Raw genomic sequence first — 16,710 nt, 5'->3', positions numbered from 1 at the left:
TCGCGAAAGATTGCTGAAATAAACAGGGGAAAAAAGACGAAAACAACAACAAAAATTTACATTTCGTTATAGGATGATCCTAGACTTTTTCTTGCTGAAGGGTCCTTTTATTTTTATTTTTCCGAAAGTACAACAGAGTGGCTATTACGCCCTCTCTCTGTCTGCGGAGTGTGAATGTGAATCCTGGGCTGTCCCACGACCATTTTCTACTGGATGATGTGATGTCGGAATTAACAGAGGAGAGACGTAACAAGTACTCGATGTAGGGAGGGGAGGGGGTAACTAGAAGGAAGACAAGGTGAAGGGTGTATACGAGGGGGGTGGGGGAAGAACCTGAAGGGTGAAAGAGGAAATAGGAAAGAGCAAAGCAAGCTTGCATGACTGATCCGAAATAAAAGCATTTTATATTATCCAAGTCACATTCTCACATTATCGATTCTCACAGACAAAAGGCCCGAAAGTTGACGAAAGGGCGATTCACCTTCCACGCTCCCCTCGCGTCCTTCAGATTCTTCAGTACTATCGCTATTTCACTTTTTTTTTGGTTTTGTTTTGAAATGTTTCATACCTCTACATCACATTACTCCCCCTTGCCCTCTCCCCGCAACGCACTCCGCTACGTAACAAACCCGGCTGTTGAATTGCATCGCTCCTCATCCCCCCTCTTCCTCTAATACTCTACTTCCAGGCAAAGCAAGCTATTGCTCGAAGCGTGGCCCGCAGACAGTTCGCGGCAAACCACGTTACGATACAGGCCTTGGCAAGATCATTCATAGTAGCTACCGATGTGTTTGATAGTGACGTTGTCCTACCGGACGGTCCGACGATGCGTATACGTAATAAAACACCCCCGTTGCTAAGGTGACAGTAGTTCCGTTCACATATGTAGTGCCAGTGTAGCGGTCTTTCTATGCATACGTGTGTGTAAAAAGCGGCGGCAGTAAATCCATTGACACCTGTTAATGAAGTGAAATGCTATAGTGGGTGCTACAATTAACAGTGTTTATATAAGAAGGAAGTGGTGTGCGCAGATGAATAGTAACGTGACTATACAGCGATGATGTCTTGAAACATTATAGTGTATACCAAAATTTCATGGTGTTGAGTGGATGGTTTTCTTTTTGCTACAAATCTTCCCGTCAATAACACGATGCCAATTAGCGAAGATGAAGTGGACCATAAGCCCTCGCATCAGACAGGGCTGTCCAAAGCGGAACAAAGAAGGGTAATAAATATTTATTTTCTTTTTTCGTTGTTATTTATTATTTATTTATTTATTTTTGTTAGTTTAATACGATTATGCACCGAGGCTAATAAAGAAAGTGGGAGAAAATGGAACTCCGAGAAAATTTATTTACACATGCACACACGGTGTTTGTCTACCACAAAACTTACTTGGTGGCAGCTAGATTGAGTTGAGTTGATTTTTGGTTTAACGCTCAGTTCTGCAGCAAGGCTATATGAGACGTGGACCTACTGAGAAACGTGCAATCCGAATTACAGGAGCCCTCGCCGAGAATCGAACCCGGACTAAAGGCGCGTACGCTAACCGCTTAGCCACGGAGGAATTCTGGCAGCTGTGATCGAACCAGAGACACGGAGGAAATCTGGCGGCAGCTGTGATCGAGGTGAGCTCTCTGTTGCTAAACCACTGTTGCCTCTTAATTTAATGGTAATGACTGTGACTCGTATACAATGCGAAATAAATAATTTTTTTAAAAAAACTTACCGATTGAACTACATTTGAGTGGCAGAACACCCACTTTTGGTATTTAAGGTTCCTGGTTGAATCCCAAGTCATATAAATCAGAGATGGACAACAACGCCAGATGTAGTAATACGCGTATGTTTTTTACGATATTTTCCTTCTACACCTTTGTCATGTCATGTTTGTTACGTAATATGGGAACTAAATATAATTATTACTTTAACAACCCTCGGGGCCTCGGTGGCTCTGTGGTAGAGTCTTCATCTCTGGTGCATGGGTTCCTTGGTTTGATTCCAGCCCGCGCCGAGTGGATTTTGTGGTGGACAAATACCGTGTGCATGGCTTTTCTCGGCATTCATCCGTTTCTTACCTCTTTATTCATTCCTCATCATCACTGTCTCTTTTAGCCTTGCCGGTATAATCGTGAGACGTAAAACTTAAAGATTTCATTTCATTTTTAACATGCCAAAGGAGACGGGCATAAAATCAAGTTAATAATAATAATAATAATAATAATAATAATAATAATAATAATAATAATAATAATAATAATAATAATAATAATAACTAACTAAACTAACTAACTCTATGGCCTATGGAACCCGGAGGTTCAGTGCCGCGTTCACAAAAGCTCTCCACTGACTTCTATCCTTAGCTAATTGCATCCAGTTTCTACTTTGTATTCCTATCTCTGCGAGATCCCTCTTAATATTGTCCTCCCATCTGCGCCTAGGTCTTCCTAATGGTCGTTTTCCTATGGGTCTACCAGTCAAGACTTTGAAAGCGTTTCTACTTTCTTCCATTCTAGCTACATGACCTGCCCACCTAAGCCTCCTAGACTTGACGACCCTAACAATGTTGGGTAAACCGTATAAACTATGTAGTTCCTCGTTATGAAGCTTCCGCCATTCCCCATTCTCGTTCCTCTTGGGTCCGAATATTCTTCTCAGGATCCTGTTCTCAAATACTTTCAGTCTATGTTCTTCCCTCAGAGTAAGCGACCATGTTTCACAACCATACAGAACAACAGGCATGATTATCGTTTTATATATTTTAAGCTTCAAATTCCTCGACAGAATTCGCGACGACAAGAGATTTTGAACCGAATAGTAACACGAATTCCCTGCTTTTAGTCGACATTTAATTTCTTCGTGAATATGATTTTCGTCTGTTAATATTGATCCTAAATATTTGAAACTATCCACTTTATCAAAAGCATTATTTAATATTTTAACGCCTCCACAATTTGCCGTATTACGGTCCCGACGCACTTCCATGTATTTAGTTTTCTCTGCATTTACTTCTAAACCCATGTCCCTGCAAGCGTTTAATAAGATCTCTGCATTTATTTCTACTGTTCTCCTATCATCCCCTAATAATAATAATAATAATAATAATAATAATAATAATAAACCCACGAACACGAAATTCACCACTGTAAATGCCCGAGATTGAGCCCGAGAACCTTCGCATCTAAAGCTAACGTTTTATCACTGACCGAACATGTCCCCACGTGTTCAATGTGGCTTATAGCCTGCTAGAAACTTGTTTAGTTTGTTCTGATAAAACTGCCCAGGAATGTCAAAATCCTATCCAATATTTTCGTAGGAGCGGTGAGGAGGAAGGGAATGACAAAAAATATTCTTTTACATTTATCAAAAATTAGTGAAATAAATATGAAATATTACGGTGTTACTTCCTAAGATTCCCCCCCCCCACCACCACCACCACCAATGTTAGATGTGTCTTTAACTCAGCAATATACGTGGATATGTAAGACATACTTTCTTAGCCAGTAACGCGCGTGCTTTCTCCGCTCATCTTTACGGGTTCGATCCCTGTGGTGGGAACTACCGTCCCTCTAAAACTTGAATAATCTCACATTTAAGCAGTAGCAATCTTCTAACTACGGAGCTAAAAACTGACGTTAAGCACAAAACAATCGAATGATACATTGAATAAATTAATCTTTTCTGCTTTGAAGACATGACGCACTAAGAAAAATGCTTTTTATATTTTTGAATATCATGCGTATTGTTTCATTGTTATGTTGTAGAGACACTCACAGTGCACATATAGGCTTATGGAAATTTATCTCGGGTATCTCGGGAAGAAAAGTTGTTTGGTTAATCTTCGTAATCAGGACTGTGCCGTCGTTTTGTGTGTGTGTGTGTGTGTGTGTGTGTGTGTGTGTGTGTGTAGTGGGAGGGGGGAGCTGGTGGCGAAACTAAACCACAGGATCAGTAATATGGCCTATGTGAGAATGTTATATCTAGGATGAATAAATTATTTTGCGTTAACTTTGACTTTGTTATATCAATGATAATATCTCAATATAAATTTAGTTTGGGACATGAGTACTATACATAGGGATGCGCACGAGACAAGATTTATGGCTGTCTCGACTCGAAAATGTGCTGTAAAAATGATGTCTCAACTCGAAAAATATATATTTTTCTATTGGAAGAGCTGTGTCTCGACTCGAATTTTGTCTGGAAAATTCTGTCTCGACTCGACTCGAGCGCATCCCTAACTATACATAGTCAAAACGTCTGACATAATACAGTTCAACAACTCTACATATTTTGAATCGCAAGAGTATGTAAAAAATAATAAGCTTGTTACTTTTTGTAAAGCATTTTCAAGTCAAGAGCTCTTCAACCGCGAGGCCTGAGGCAAACGCCCCATTTGCCCAACCCACGGGACGGCCCTGATTGTAATGAGTGTTGTGCTGTAATAGGTAACCGTTCCAAATGCAGGGTCTCATTATTATTATTATTATTATTATTATTATTATTATTATTATTATTATTATTATTATTATTATTATTATTATTATTATTATTATTATTATTATTGAGGTTTCACACCAGCCACCCCAAATTCCATACCACTCGTTATATACAATAGATCCTCACGTAGAGTTTATTTGTGTCAGGCAGGCAAGTGATAGCGCATGTAGCGACATCTGCAGGGATCGATCTACAGCAGTCACCTGACCTGTATTAACGTAACTGCTTATTATTAGGAATTAGTATGAAACACTGAGACTTTCGCCGTTTATTATAGTCGCTCATTGTGCGCCTTTTCTCACTACAACCAACATCACATATCTCTTAAGCAAGGTTGTATAACATTCTAGGATATAATTACGCACGAGCTGACGTTTACGTTTTATAAATAGGGTTAATATAGTACATGCAGAATATTTATACTTGACACATTTTTCTTCCTTTTAATTTGTCATACTAAATGAGGAGTCACATCCTGATAAATCAAGCGATTTGGATAATACGGAAAGAAAGACCAGCAATACAACATTTGAAGGGATGTGCTCCTAAGATGATTTGATTCACATCAGTAGAAAAGTACTCCACTGAGTTGCATAAGGCCATACCAATGGGAGTAGTATCTGGTTTTCAGTCGGAAATGAACATTTTCGTATGTTTCTGGTACCTGCATCGACTATGGAGTATAGAGAGCTTTAAGTAGTATCGAAACAGAGAAGTTCTAGCTTGATAGGACATGGCATTCAGAAGACATGAGGAAAAAAGACGTATCTCAACCAGTGGTGGGACTTGAGGGAAGTCACATCGGTATAAAAAATACCCAAGTTTTCTTTCTTTAGTTTGTAAAGATAATATTGCTGGTGAGACATTCCTCAAGAGCCGCCACTGAACCCAACCCTTCCCTTTTGTATGGTTCCCTTCAATCCTTAATAGAATGAGGAAGTTAGGTAAATAATATAGTCTATAGATCCGGGTCTCCTAATGTTTAGTGAATTGTCATTTGGACATCTCGAAACTTATACCCACAAGTTAGTTAAAGAAGTGGAATTAGGAATTAGATTTCTGAACTTTCGGCAGCTACGGCCGTCTTGTATGAGGGATTGACGTCCCTCGGCGATTACACTATCCGGAAAATTGGGGAAGAAGAAAGGAAGCGAGCTGGATCATTATGTTAGGTACCATTCCGGCATTTGCCAGGTGTGAATAAGTAAATCCAGCAGATACTTGTATTATTTATGAACTTAGTATGAAAGTACATGGTCAGTGTGCGTTCAGGACTAAGGCCAGCTGCTTATTGACGAAAGGACAGGTCAGCAGAACCGAAGTTCAGTACTGTGAACAATGGAACAAAGTCTTGTCCGTACCGAATATTCATTCACTCGGGCACATGCTAGACAAAGGCCTATCCAACATTGTAGCAGAGGCTTTGTTCCATTGATCTCTCTCTGCGTCCTGTCCTCTTTCCGTCTGCCTCCCCTTGCCTGGCTTTCCTCTGTTCAATATACGGCAGACCTAACAATAGCTTTATCATTACTAAACTATAATCTTAAAATATTACAATAATTAATTCATATCATTGGTTATATCTTAGGAAACACCGTAGTCTAATGAGTAGAGCGTTGGACCCCCGTCTGCGTGGTCCCGAGTTCGATTCCCGACCGATCCTTCCCAATTTTCGGCGTTCACACAGCGTCGTGAAGCGAACTGAGGAGTCACATGAATAAAAGACGTGACGGCCACTAGGTCTAGAAAGCTTCTGATACGTCTGTTAGAGACAGGGTGATGCAACGCGCTAACCACTGTGTTATTGGAACAGCTCAGGCCCACAAAAGGGCTGTAACGCCAAGTGCTTTGATATTTGTTATTTCTTAGCCTTCAAAGTAATACTTTGCGCAACATTCTATCAGGATTTATTTTAATTTAAAAATACGCCATCTTTTCGACTTTTTGAGACAAGCCAAGAAGGCCCAAGGGATGTGTATAGAGGTAAAAAGGCTCAACACTCTTCTGATTTCGACACTCAGGGAGGTGACGTAGCTAGCATCACGTTTCGACCTTCTTTATTTTCTTAAGACGCCCTAGGTATCTATTTTAAAAGAGTCGAGTGAACCTCAAAGCCGCATTGAAACTAGGGTAGAACGAAAGCAAAAGGGGATCGAACTCTGGCCGCCCAATACGCAGATAGGCACCTTACTGACGAAGTTACCTCAACTCTATTTATTGAGAAATATCTATTTGTATTAAAAAAAAATAAGTATCGCCACATGAAGGAGTGATTTTTTTTCTCAGTCAATATTGAAATCTCCGTCTCCTTTAGCCTAACCGGCATAAGCGTGGGACGTAAAACTCAAAGATTTCATTTCATTTTTTTCAATATTGAAATCAGAAGTCAAATTATATTTCCACCATTTTCGGAGTTGACGATTTCAGTAGGGAGAATAGACTGGAGATCAAGTATACTTTTGGGACTCCAACTCCAAATTGATAGCAGAAAACAACTCCTCGCTATCTATTATCGTCCTTATAGCGAGCAACGTTAAAACCGGAAGTAGTTGATTTCTTCCACTTCCGACTTGAATAGATGGTACCTTGATATTTAGAATGCAAAATAGATTAAAAATAAAATACTTGTCACTGTCTCTTATCGTTCTTGGTCTACGTTAGGGTTGCCAACTCTGGAAAAAAACGGTACCCCCCTCAAAATTCCGTATGATATAGGTCTAAGTGTAAAGTATCTCTGTTCGGACTCATCCATGGGAAGGAAATGTACTATTGTGAATAAAAGTGCATTAGCACCTGTTTAGCAGGTTATATTATATCCTGAGTGTTATACTAACCCGCTAATCTCATCATTACAGCGGGTTAGTCTATCAATAGGGATGCGCACGAGACGAATCGAAACAGGATTTTCCTGACAATTCGAGTCGAGACATCACCTTTACAGCTCATTTTCTACATTGTGCTATAACTAAGAAACTGAAATCGGCATTGATCATCTCGTATTTACCAGTAACTGCCACTTCTTTAAAATTATCAAAACAGATGAACAAAAGTATATTAATCTTTACGCTACAATTTTGGATTTGGAAAATGAAATTTATTCTTTAAACGTATGCTTGTACTACACGAAATTGCTTTAAGAAGTCTTTTCTTACTGTCAATAAATGTATAAAATTACTTAAAAGTAAATTTCAAATTTTCCCTGATACGGTCCCTGTCAATCTCTTTAAAATTATCTAAACAGATGAACAAAATATATGGTAAAAGGTGACAGTTTTGGATTTACAGAATGAAAGTTACTTTTTAAATCTATACTTCGAACTAGATGAAATTTCTTCGAACTAGATAGAAATTTGAAAAAAAAAAAAAACGGTCATAAAGGGGCTGGTAGGAAGTTTGTACCGGTCACCGGCTTTAATCAAAATAACAGTAATATTCCCGGCCAGCTCGGTGAAAAACCGGCCAGTTGGCAACCCTAGTCTACTTATTAAAACCGGAAATTGTAGTGTATTTGTATTGCTTCCGGTTTTAATACATAATTAATGCGCTCAATCTATTGCGGGAAACCATTTCGTGCTCTTTATTACCGTTTTTGCTCCATAATGATCAGCGCCAGTGGCGTATTTACGATTTTGTTTCGGGGAACTTTGCCAACTTTCGGGGGGGGGGGCTTTGCCTGAAAATGTGAAAATTCTGCAAGATATTTCATATACTTTACTATAGTAAGTAAGATTTCGGCGGGGCTTAAGCCCGGAAGCCCGTCTCCCCCTTAATACGCCACTGATCAGTACAAAAGCTAGAGGTGTTTGATTTCTATCACTTTCGGTTTTGAATATCACTACCATTAACGCACTAGGTTACTAATTTCTGACCCTCTACACCCTGGTCAAAATTGATGGTGATCCATGCGGTAGTTCTTGTGTCTCCAGAACATACAGGATAAATTTATAAAAGAGTTTTGGTTAACCAAATTTCTTCATTCTGAAAATAGAAGCTAGTTCTTGGAAGGTTTCGCCTTCTCTTTATTTTATTATATTTATTTTATTTGAATACAAAAGGCATAGCCACAAACATCGGCCAGTAAAGGGTTAAGTCTTTTTTTTTTTTTTGGAAGCGGTATGTCCTAAAGGAGTAAAAGATATAAACGATTGGTTCAACAACAACAACAAAGGTATGAGAAGTTTAAGAAGAAGGAAAATGAAGAAGATTTGACTAAATATCTAAACTAGGGATGGCCAATTACAGAATTTTAACTTTCCGGAATCCGGAAAGTAAAATGGGAATATCCGAAGTTCGGAAAGATTCCGATTTCGAAAAAAAATCTAATATTTCTGAATTTTTCCGAAATCTGGAAAGTGAAGTTTTCGATTCCGGAAAATTTTGGCCATCCCTAGTCTGAACGAATAGTTGTACGCAGACCGTCCCGTGGGTGGGGTAAGTGGAGCGGTTGCTCAAATCCCTATGTCATAAGTTCTGTTTATGTTAAGCCCTTCAGGAAAAGTAACATGTTTACTACTTGTAATTCATTCTTCAGAGTCAAAAAATATTTTTAGATAATGAACCATCATTTTGTAAAACACTTTGATCTCACTAAGTATACTACTATCATTGATATAAAAAGTCAAAGTTGTCACAAAAATAAGTTATTCATACAGGATATGGAATTTTCACCCACATCATTGACATCGCAATTTACTTCCACCCTAGGCCTTACAAATAGACGAGACGGCCGTATATGTAGACCAGAGGTGGACAACCTTTTTAAATATTGACAGCGATTTTCATTTCAGAAATCATTGACAGTCTTACTTGTGTTCGATAGCCCGCTATAAGTACAACATAAAATAATAGCAATGATCGATAAAGACAGTATGACACAGACCACTCCGAGCTCCCTCTCACGGTCGCTAAGTAGCGCACTGCCGACACATTGGCTACCACTGGCATAGACCATAAACGCCAAAGAAAGAAAACGTTAAAAACCTTAGTTTCTGTAAAACTTTATCACATAGCAGTTTCCACTAAGTTTTACAAATGTAAGTATTGTAAATACTTCATGGTTACGTGAAGACTCCCTTCGACTACATTATTTCGTAAAACACTGTAGCTATGAAGTTAAGACCTGACTCTATACCGAATTTAATTTTTCTCTTTTGAGTATAATAACACGTTGTTCTCGACTAGAATTTCTAAACCTATTTCATACCACGACCTTCTTTTATCACATCTTCTTGCGAGTGACCTCCATAAGTAGTTTCCGGTTTGTAATAAGCTTTTTTTATTTTATGCAGTGTATCTCTTACAGTTGTGTATGTGTATTGACTCAGTGGTGTTCATTTCGAATTGTATTTTAATATGCAGTTTTTTTTTGTATGTATATGTGTGTTTTTATTTCAAGGTACAGTTTCCTTAATTTCCTTAATCCAGGAAACTTTCCTAGGGAAATTTAGCAAAAAGAGATTTTTATTTTCGATAAAACGTGAAATTTCAGGGAAATTTTCGAGCTGATTGATTAACCAATTTACGTGCTTAAATTTTTCTTTGTTCTTTAGAATTAACCAATAAATAGCAATAGTGTGTCTGTTCAAAATAGCATAATTTGTACCCCCTGTGCAGTTTATTTCAATACTTACCTAAGTGTATCTGTATTTTTTGGCAAAAAGTGAAGGAAAAAGAAAAAAAAAACAAATGAAATTGACACCTCTTTTAACATAGCTAAATTGTCTTATTACATAACTTCTGTCATGGGAGTTGGACACTCAACAAGGTAGGGAAAATTTTTATGAGAAAAAGGAAAATTTTGTGTCACTCGAGGAAAATTTTCTTAAGGAATCCTACGAATACTGCCCTGCGGAAGATGTCCGAGAGACTCATACGCGGGTCAACCGAAATTAGAATGGAGCTTCGTCCGTTTGCATTTTCCCGAATCCTATTTAGGCTTAGGATTGAAAATGATTATGTGATATTAAATATTTTAATATGGCAATTTCATTTTCAAATAGCAAGAAATATTCGAATAAAATTGAGAGCTCCTTCATGGCTAAGTAGTTAGCGTACGTGCCTTTGACGTGGAAGACCCGGGTTCGATTCCCGACGGGAGCTCATGTGGATTCGGATTCCACGTTAATCAGTAGGTCCCGTCTCATATAGCCTCAGTGCTGAAAGGGATGTTAAACTCAAAATCAACTCGAATAAAATTGAAAAAGAAATCAGTAAAATTCCACTTCATTTAAAAGTAAAAAAAAAAAAAAAAAACGCAATTCCTCATGCAAAGATGGCATAGATCAGTCAATATCAACTGGATGCCCCGTGACGTCATCCAGTTTGTGCTCGGTTTCTGAGTACAAACCCCTCACACAGAGGCAAGGAGAAGGCAACAAAGCTAGCACTGATACGAGCCAGTGGTGACTAGTATTGCCCACGAGATGAGAAGTGCATTTCCAAATTGAAAATGAGCTCGAAATCAAGTCGGGACGAAATACTTCTCGAGTCTCTTGGACAACACTACTTTGTTCAAATCGTAGATCTCAAAACACTGTTCTAGTGTGTCATGATTCATAGTATAAAACTTCAGGCGCGCACCCGAGAAATTTTTGTTAGGGGGGTGCAAGGTTTCGGGGTGAGAAGGAGTCCAATACTATATGCCACTACGTCTATGTAGCATTGAACGCATATTATTCTGCGTCCGAAAACTCGATAAATAATTGTAAATTATTTCCACGTATGTTTTAATTTAAAAAAAATGATAGAACTAGATTTTTTTATATAAGAGAAAGAGTACAGATGAAGTGTAAGATCAAATGTTCATGCTACATCAATCATTTCCCTGTTAAACAAGTTTAGATTTATTAAGGAACTGTACAAATGTATGTTGAGTTAGGATTTTTTAAAGAAGGGTGTTCGTATCCGGTGAATCCCCGGTGGCTACGCCTTTGAAAAGCTATATAAATTGATGAAGTGATTGCACGAACATAACGAAGAGCATTTATCAATGTTTAAAGACACGCAATATACATAGTTTAAAAGTTATTATATCACACCCTTTGTGGACCTCCCGTGACGCGGAAAGACTCTGATAACCTCAAGATGAAATTAATAAAAAGTCAGCGCATAAATTTTGTATATAAATTTATGGAACGAGACGAAGTAGAAAAAATTGAGACGAGACGAGAAAGAAATCTTCAAGAGACGGGAAGAGAGTTCTACAGAAATTTATTAGATAAGTCGAAAAGCCCTTATTTATGAACCCTCTCGTAGGCAACGCTAGTGCTGACAGCTATACAAAGCGCAGTCGATGGTTTTGAAGACACACCATCTATGGATTCTTGACTAATGGAATACTTCCAATACTTATTTTATTCCATTCTACATCTACTTCTTTCCCCCTTTTTTGCTCAATTTGTTATCTCTCTCCGGCCTCTGATCGAAAAGCCAGCTTCTACGTCATTATAACGGTTAGTTGGAGATAGTGTTGTCTCCTTGAGACAAGACAGAGCTGTTATTAGGAGATACAATGTACGAGAGGGGACCACACTTTCAGAACAGCTTTCCGAAGCGGAAAAAGCCGCAAATCTTGTTTCGTTAGCAACACAAGTTAGGAACAAACGGGATACATAATAAAACATCTTTGAACGCCTATATAGTAGGCAAATTTTCTTATCTGATAAGCAGAACTGATTGATACAATAAAGGCTTTAATTGATTTTGAATAATCTCAACAAACGAAACGATACGGGAAATAAGGCTTACGCCTATATAGCAGGCAAACCTGCTTAACTGATTAGGAAAACTGGTTGCATATGGTAAAGGCATTTGTTGATTTTGAATAGTCTATACAGATGAAACTAGACGGGAAATACTGTTTTCTCGTCTCGTCTCATAAGTTTTAGTACAAGTCGATTCTGTTGTCTACTCTCAATTTTACAATATTTCTTTATAATCTCGTAACGATTCTCGGAAAGCTCTTCTCGTCTTCTGTCGTTTTGTAAATTAGCGTACAAAATTTATGCTCTAACTTTCTCTTCTTAATTTCATCTAGAAATGATCAGAATTCTTTCGTGTCACAAGAGGCACAGGAAGGGTGTTGATTTCTAGTATTTGGTGATAGGTGAAAAATAAGTCAAAGTTCTCTTTCTCCCTGAAGAGTTCAATATCGTGAAACTCCATCTTATTTTTAGCGTAGGGTCCGTTGGGATTTGTATGCAATGTTAAGTCCTTACTTCAAGTAGGCCTACGTAGTTATTGTGAGATTTGTTGAAGTTCAAAAAATAGTTGAAGGCCCTTTCTCTCGTAGAGGTCGGTCCAAGGTGAACACTTGTACAAAATTTCAGGTTCCTACATCTCACAATTTCCGAGATTTGGTGAAGGGTTAATATTTATTTTCGACCTCTCTTAATCCCTATATAGGCGTATTTTGTGGAACTCCATCTTTTATCCCTAACCCAGTGTTCAATTAGAACATTTGTACAAAATTTCACGTTTCTGTGTTCAACAGTTTCGGTGATCTACCGAACTTCGAACAGAAGGGTTCAAGCCTAGTGCTTAAGGATAACACTTGTATAAAAATTGATCACCGTTAACGGTTTCAATCTGTTGATGAATGAATCAGAAAGTTTATAGATTCATTCTTTTATATGCATATACATAAATTATGAGAAAAAGATAGTGCAAACATATATATATTTAAAAGAAGTTAGTGGAAGCTGCTTCGGGTTTGATGTCCGCGATACGAGCATAGATCTGTCCAAGTTGATCTGAGGCAAATAAGGAGCCATTTGCATTAAGATACAGCGAAGTCCAATCTAAAATGCCAAGAATAATGACACAGGATGTCAATGATCTGAGCAGACTTCACATCATCTAGTTAAATATATGCTTTCTTCCTAGCGATGACTGTACACTAAACAATTACGGTCACATTTACTGACCGATTACCGTCAATTCTGGCTGCCAACTGATTACACTAGAATTTACGGTATTATTGTAAAATGTATGGTTATAGGCCATAAAAAGGCCGTATAGATATAACCAGTGGCGGCTCGTGGAATAAAAGGTAGGGTGGGCTTTTGCTCACGCCACAGCGTTAGAACCCCCCAAATCTCAAGAGTATGGGTCGCAGCGAATCGGGGTTAACGTCATTTGACAGCTGATGCAAGTAGATGTGCAAAAAGTGTTGAAATTGTCATAATCAGACTAAGTATTGCGCCGTGAAGATAAGTTAAATTTTCGCAAAACTGCGGGATATATTTTTACAATTTCATTTCGGTAAAGATGCAAATGCTGCACAGGGTCGTGAAGAAATGTGTGCTGTTTATTGGCAAATACGTTATCAAGTGTACCAGCCTAAAGATGGTTCAGTAGCATTCATTTTGAAAATTTCGATGTCCAAAATTGCTCTTCGCAGTGAGCGACCAATCACAGCAAAAGTGAAATGATATTTTGGCAAAAGTCGAGCAAGACTGGCATTTAAGCACTCACGACATTGCTAATAAACTAAACATTTGCCACCTAATAGTGTTAAACAATTTAAAGAAAGCTGGCTACAAAAATTAGCTCGACGTTTGGATGCCAACATGATCTAACTCAGAAACATTTGCTCGATCGAATTTCTGTCTGCAAATCTCTAATGAAACGTAACGAATTCGAACCATTTCTGAAACGGTTGATCACGAGTGATGAAAAGTAGATAACCTAGGATAGGAATGTGCGAAGAGAATCATGGTCGATGCGAGGGAAAGCTCCTCAGTCTTGGCAAAACCCATATTTTCGCTGAGGGATGTTATCCCATGCGTTTTATAAGATTTGAAAGACATCGTGCATCACGAGCTACTGCCATCGGGTAGAATAACTCAGGAGTTGTTACTGTCGACAATTAACGCAAGTGCACCTAGAAATTCAAAATAAATGGTAGGAACTGGTCAGTGCAAAGGCCGTGGAAAGGCCGTTGTATACCACACTGACAACACGAGAACGTATACATCAGAAATTAAGAGAACTTGGCTGCAAGGTTTTGATGCACCCACCGTATACTTCGGACCCGGTATCGTAAGACTATCATTTGTTTCAGTTTCTGCTAATTTCCCTAAATGATGTTATTTTATGAAAAATGCCTGTGAAAACCAAGTGCCACAATTTTTTGACCAGTAACTGCGGGAATTCTAGTGTAGTGATGGGATTATGGCTTTGCCAGAAACATGGCAGAAGTTTATCGGATAAATTGGTGCATATGTGGTTCATAATGTGGTTTTTAAACCACGTTAGATATATTCTTAATTTTGACTTCCAAACCGTTAATATTCTTTAAGCAATCTGATTTTACTTTGATTGTGTTAAGAACTAATGTTGTTTTCATTAAAATTATCTGGCGTTTTTGTTTCAAATGTGGATTACATTTTTGCTTCTTCATTGGTTTTAAAAGTGAACTAGCTGAACCTGCGCTATCTACACAGCGCACAGTTCTAATATGAGCGTGAATCTCCTTCCCACTTCTCACTATATCTGTGCAAGTCCCTTTACGAATACAAATAAACGACAGGAAGACTCTCAAAGGGAGTGAATTGCTATAGACAAACATATAAATGTAGTATTTTAATATATAGAATGTTGGGGGCAGTTTATGGCAAACTTGGATAAGTAATAGATGATACCTAATGCAAATATTTTTCTTATAATTCCATATTCGAGCACGCCTCATTGTGGGTCCACAAACCTTCGAAATTGCCAGCTTTCAATAGCTTTTGTCATTCAGATTAAAGCAAAGCGCCTGAAATGTCCGTCAACCCGCTATACGTATCTCGTCTACCGGTTGCCTTTCACAAGGGTATCAACTTTAACATCGTAGTCAAACACGCCTAAAATGTGGAATAGAAAAATAAAGACAAGTATTTTGAAAATTTGAATGAGAACTGGCAAAATCTACACAAAATTTGGAGCGTAAACGGCGAAAACGGCACATTTCTAGAGCTTGTGGTTTTCGAGATCTCATTGTCGAAATGATTGACCACAAACATAAACTTTCCTAGCATTTTAATATATAGGTAGGCATAACTTAACGTTGCACTTAGTTCAGAACCAATTCAGATCCATTTGTTGTAAACATTTTAACATTTTGTTTACAAAATGTAATAATATTGAAAATAGCAAAAAAAAAAAAAAAAAAAAAAAATCGTTGTGAACAACGAGGTTGAAAACATTCCACAACATTAAAAAAAAACAGAAGAAACTTGATTCTTTTGTTTCTTAGGAAGCGCAAAATTAAAAAGAAAAGAAAAAAAAAGTTTTCCACATAGTGTTAAAAGGAACAAGTGTATCATTATTAACGCTTTTGGCCTTCTGCTATGCATGTAAACGTATGTAACGTAATGTAAGTAAAAAAAAAACCTTCTTGCCGTCTTTCTAAACACTTCCCACGCATATCAAGTGTACTCGGACTCACACCTGCACAAGTGATCAGCCTGCCTCACACACTTAGCAAGAAGCGAGGAAAAAAAGGCTCGATTTCTGATTAGATGCCAACCGCACAAATAGAGCTGTTTTAGTCAGAACTTATCCGGAGCGCGGTAACATGATAAAAGCCAAAGAAGCGTACAAATTTTTAGTTTTCAGTGATAATTACTGTAGGAGAGAAAAGAAGTTGGTGTAACACAGTAGAAAAAGAAATGGGCTTCCCTTCCCATGAAGGGTAATTAACAGTTGTATATTTTCTGCGTTCACTTAAGCCTACTAATGAACACAATGGAAAGCAAAAATTAGTGATAAAAAGGAACGCAAGAAGCTCCTAAATGCGTTAGCGACATTACCAAGAGCGCCCACGAAAAGTTTGCGTGACGTATTTTTTTCAAGTCACATTCTATGTACACCCTACACTTTCTTCATTTCTTTCAAATACGTACTTACGGCATGTGCAAGCACTTTTTTTTTTAAAAAAAGTATTTGTTTGTTATTTTTGGTTTTCAAAACTTCATTAGATAATCTTTTTTCTCCCCTACTTTGTCACGAAAATTGTTGGAAAGAAACTGGTTACAACATAAGGCTTTTTTTCTCCTTTGTTTATTATACTATACAAAAGCAAATACGTATTGGTTTTTACTTTTCCAGAACGTGCAATTACGTACTAGTAGCTACATATTTCTGAAGTATGACAATTGGAAGATCAGGATATGTATACGTAAACCTAATAATAAGTGTTTTGTTTCGCAATTTTTTTAAAAAGCA

The 16,710-nt window shown here is 37.9% G+C and overlaps 1 protein-coding gene across 1 annotated transcript in view; it reads left to right on the top strand.

The window, feature by feature from the left end:
* The first annotated feature begins 336 nt into the window (after window positions 1-336).
* Window positions 337-16,710, top strand: part of LOC145672145 (uncharacterized) — a 39,951-nt gene continuing 23,577 nt past the window's right edge. Inside the window, exon 1 of the mRNA XM_081741470.1 lies at window positions 337-1,225. Coding sequence (XP_081597596.1) covers window positions 1,151-1,225 — 75 coding nt within the window. The 5' untranslated portion in view covers window positions 337-1,150. The remainder of the gene's footprint in view (window positions 1,226-16,710) is intronic.

The sequence above is a fragment of the Thermobia domestica genome, chromosome 15 (genome assembly GCF_964235325.1).
Source record: "Thermobia domestica chromosome 15, izTheDome1.hap1.1, whole genome shotgun sequence".
NCBI classification, from domain to species: Eukaryota; Metazoa; Arthropoda; class Insecta; order Zygentoma; family Lepismatidae; genus Thermobia; species Thermobia domestica.
Note: the sequence above shows the minus strand (reverse complement) of the source record. Positions and strands in the feature narration are given on the sequence as shown.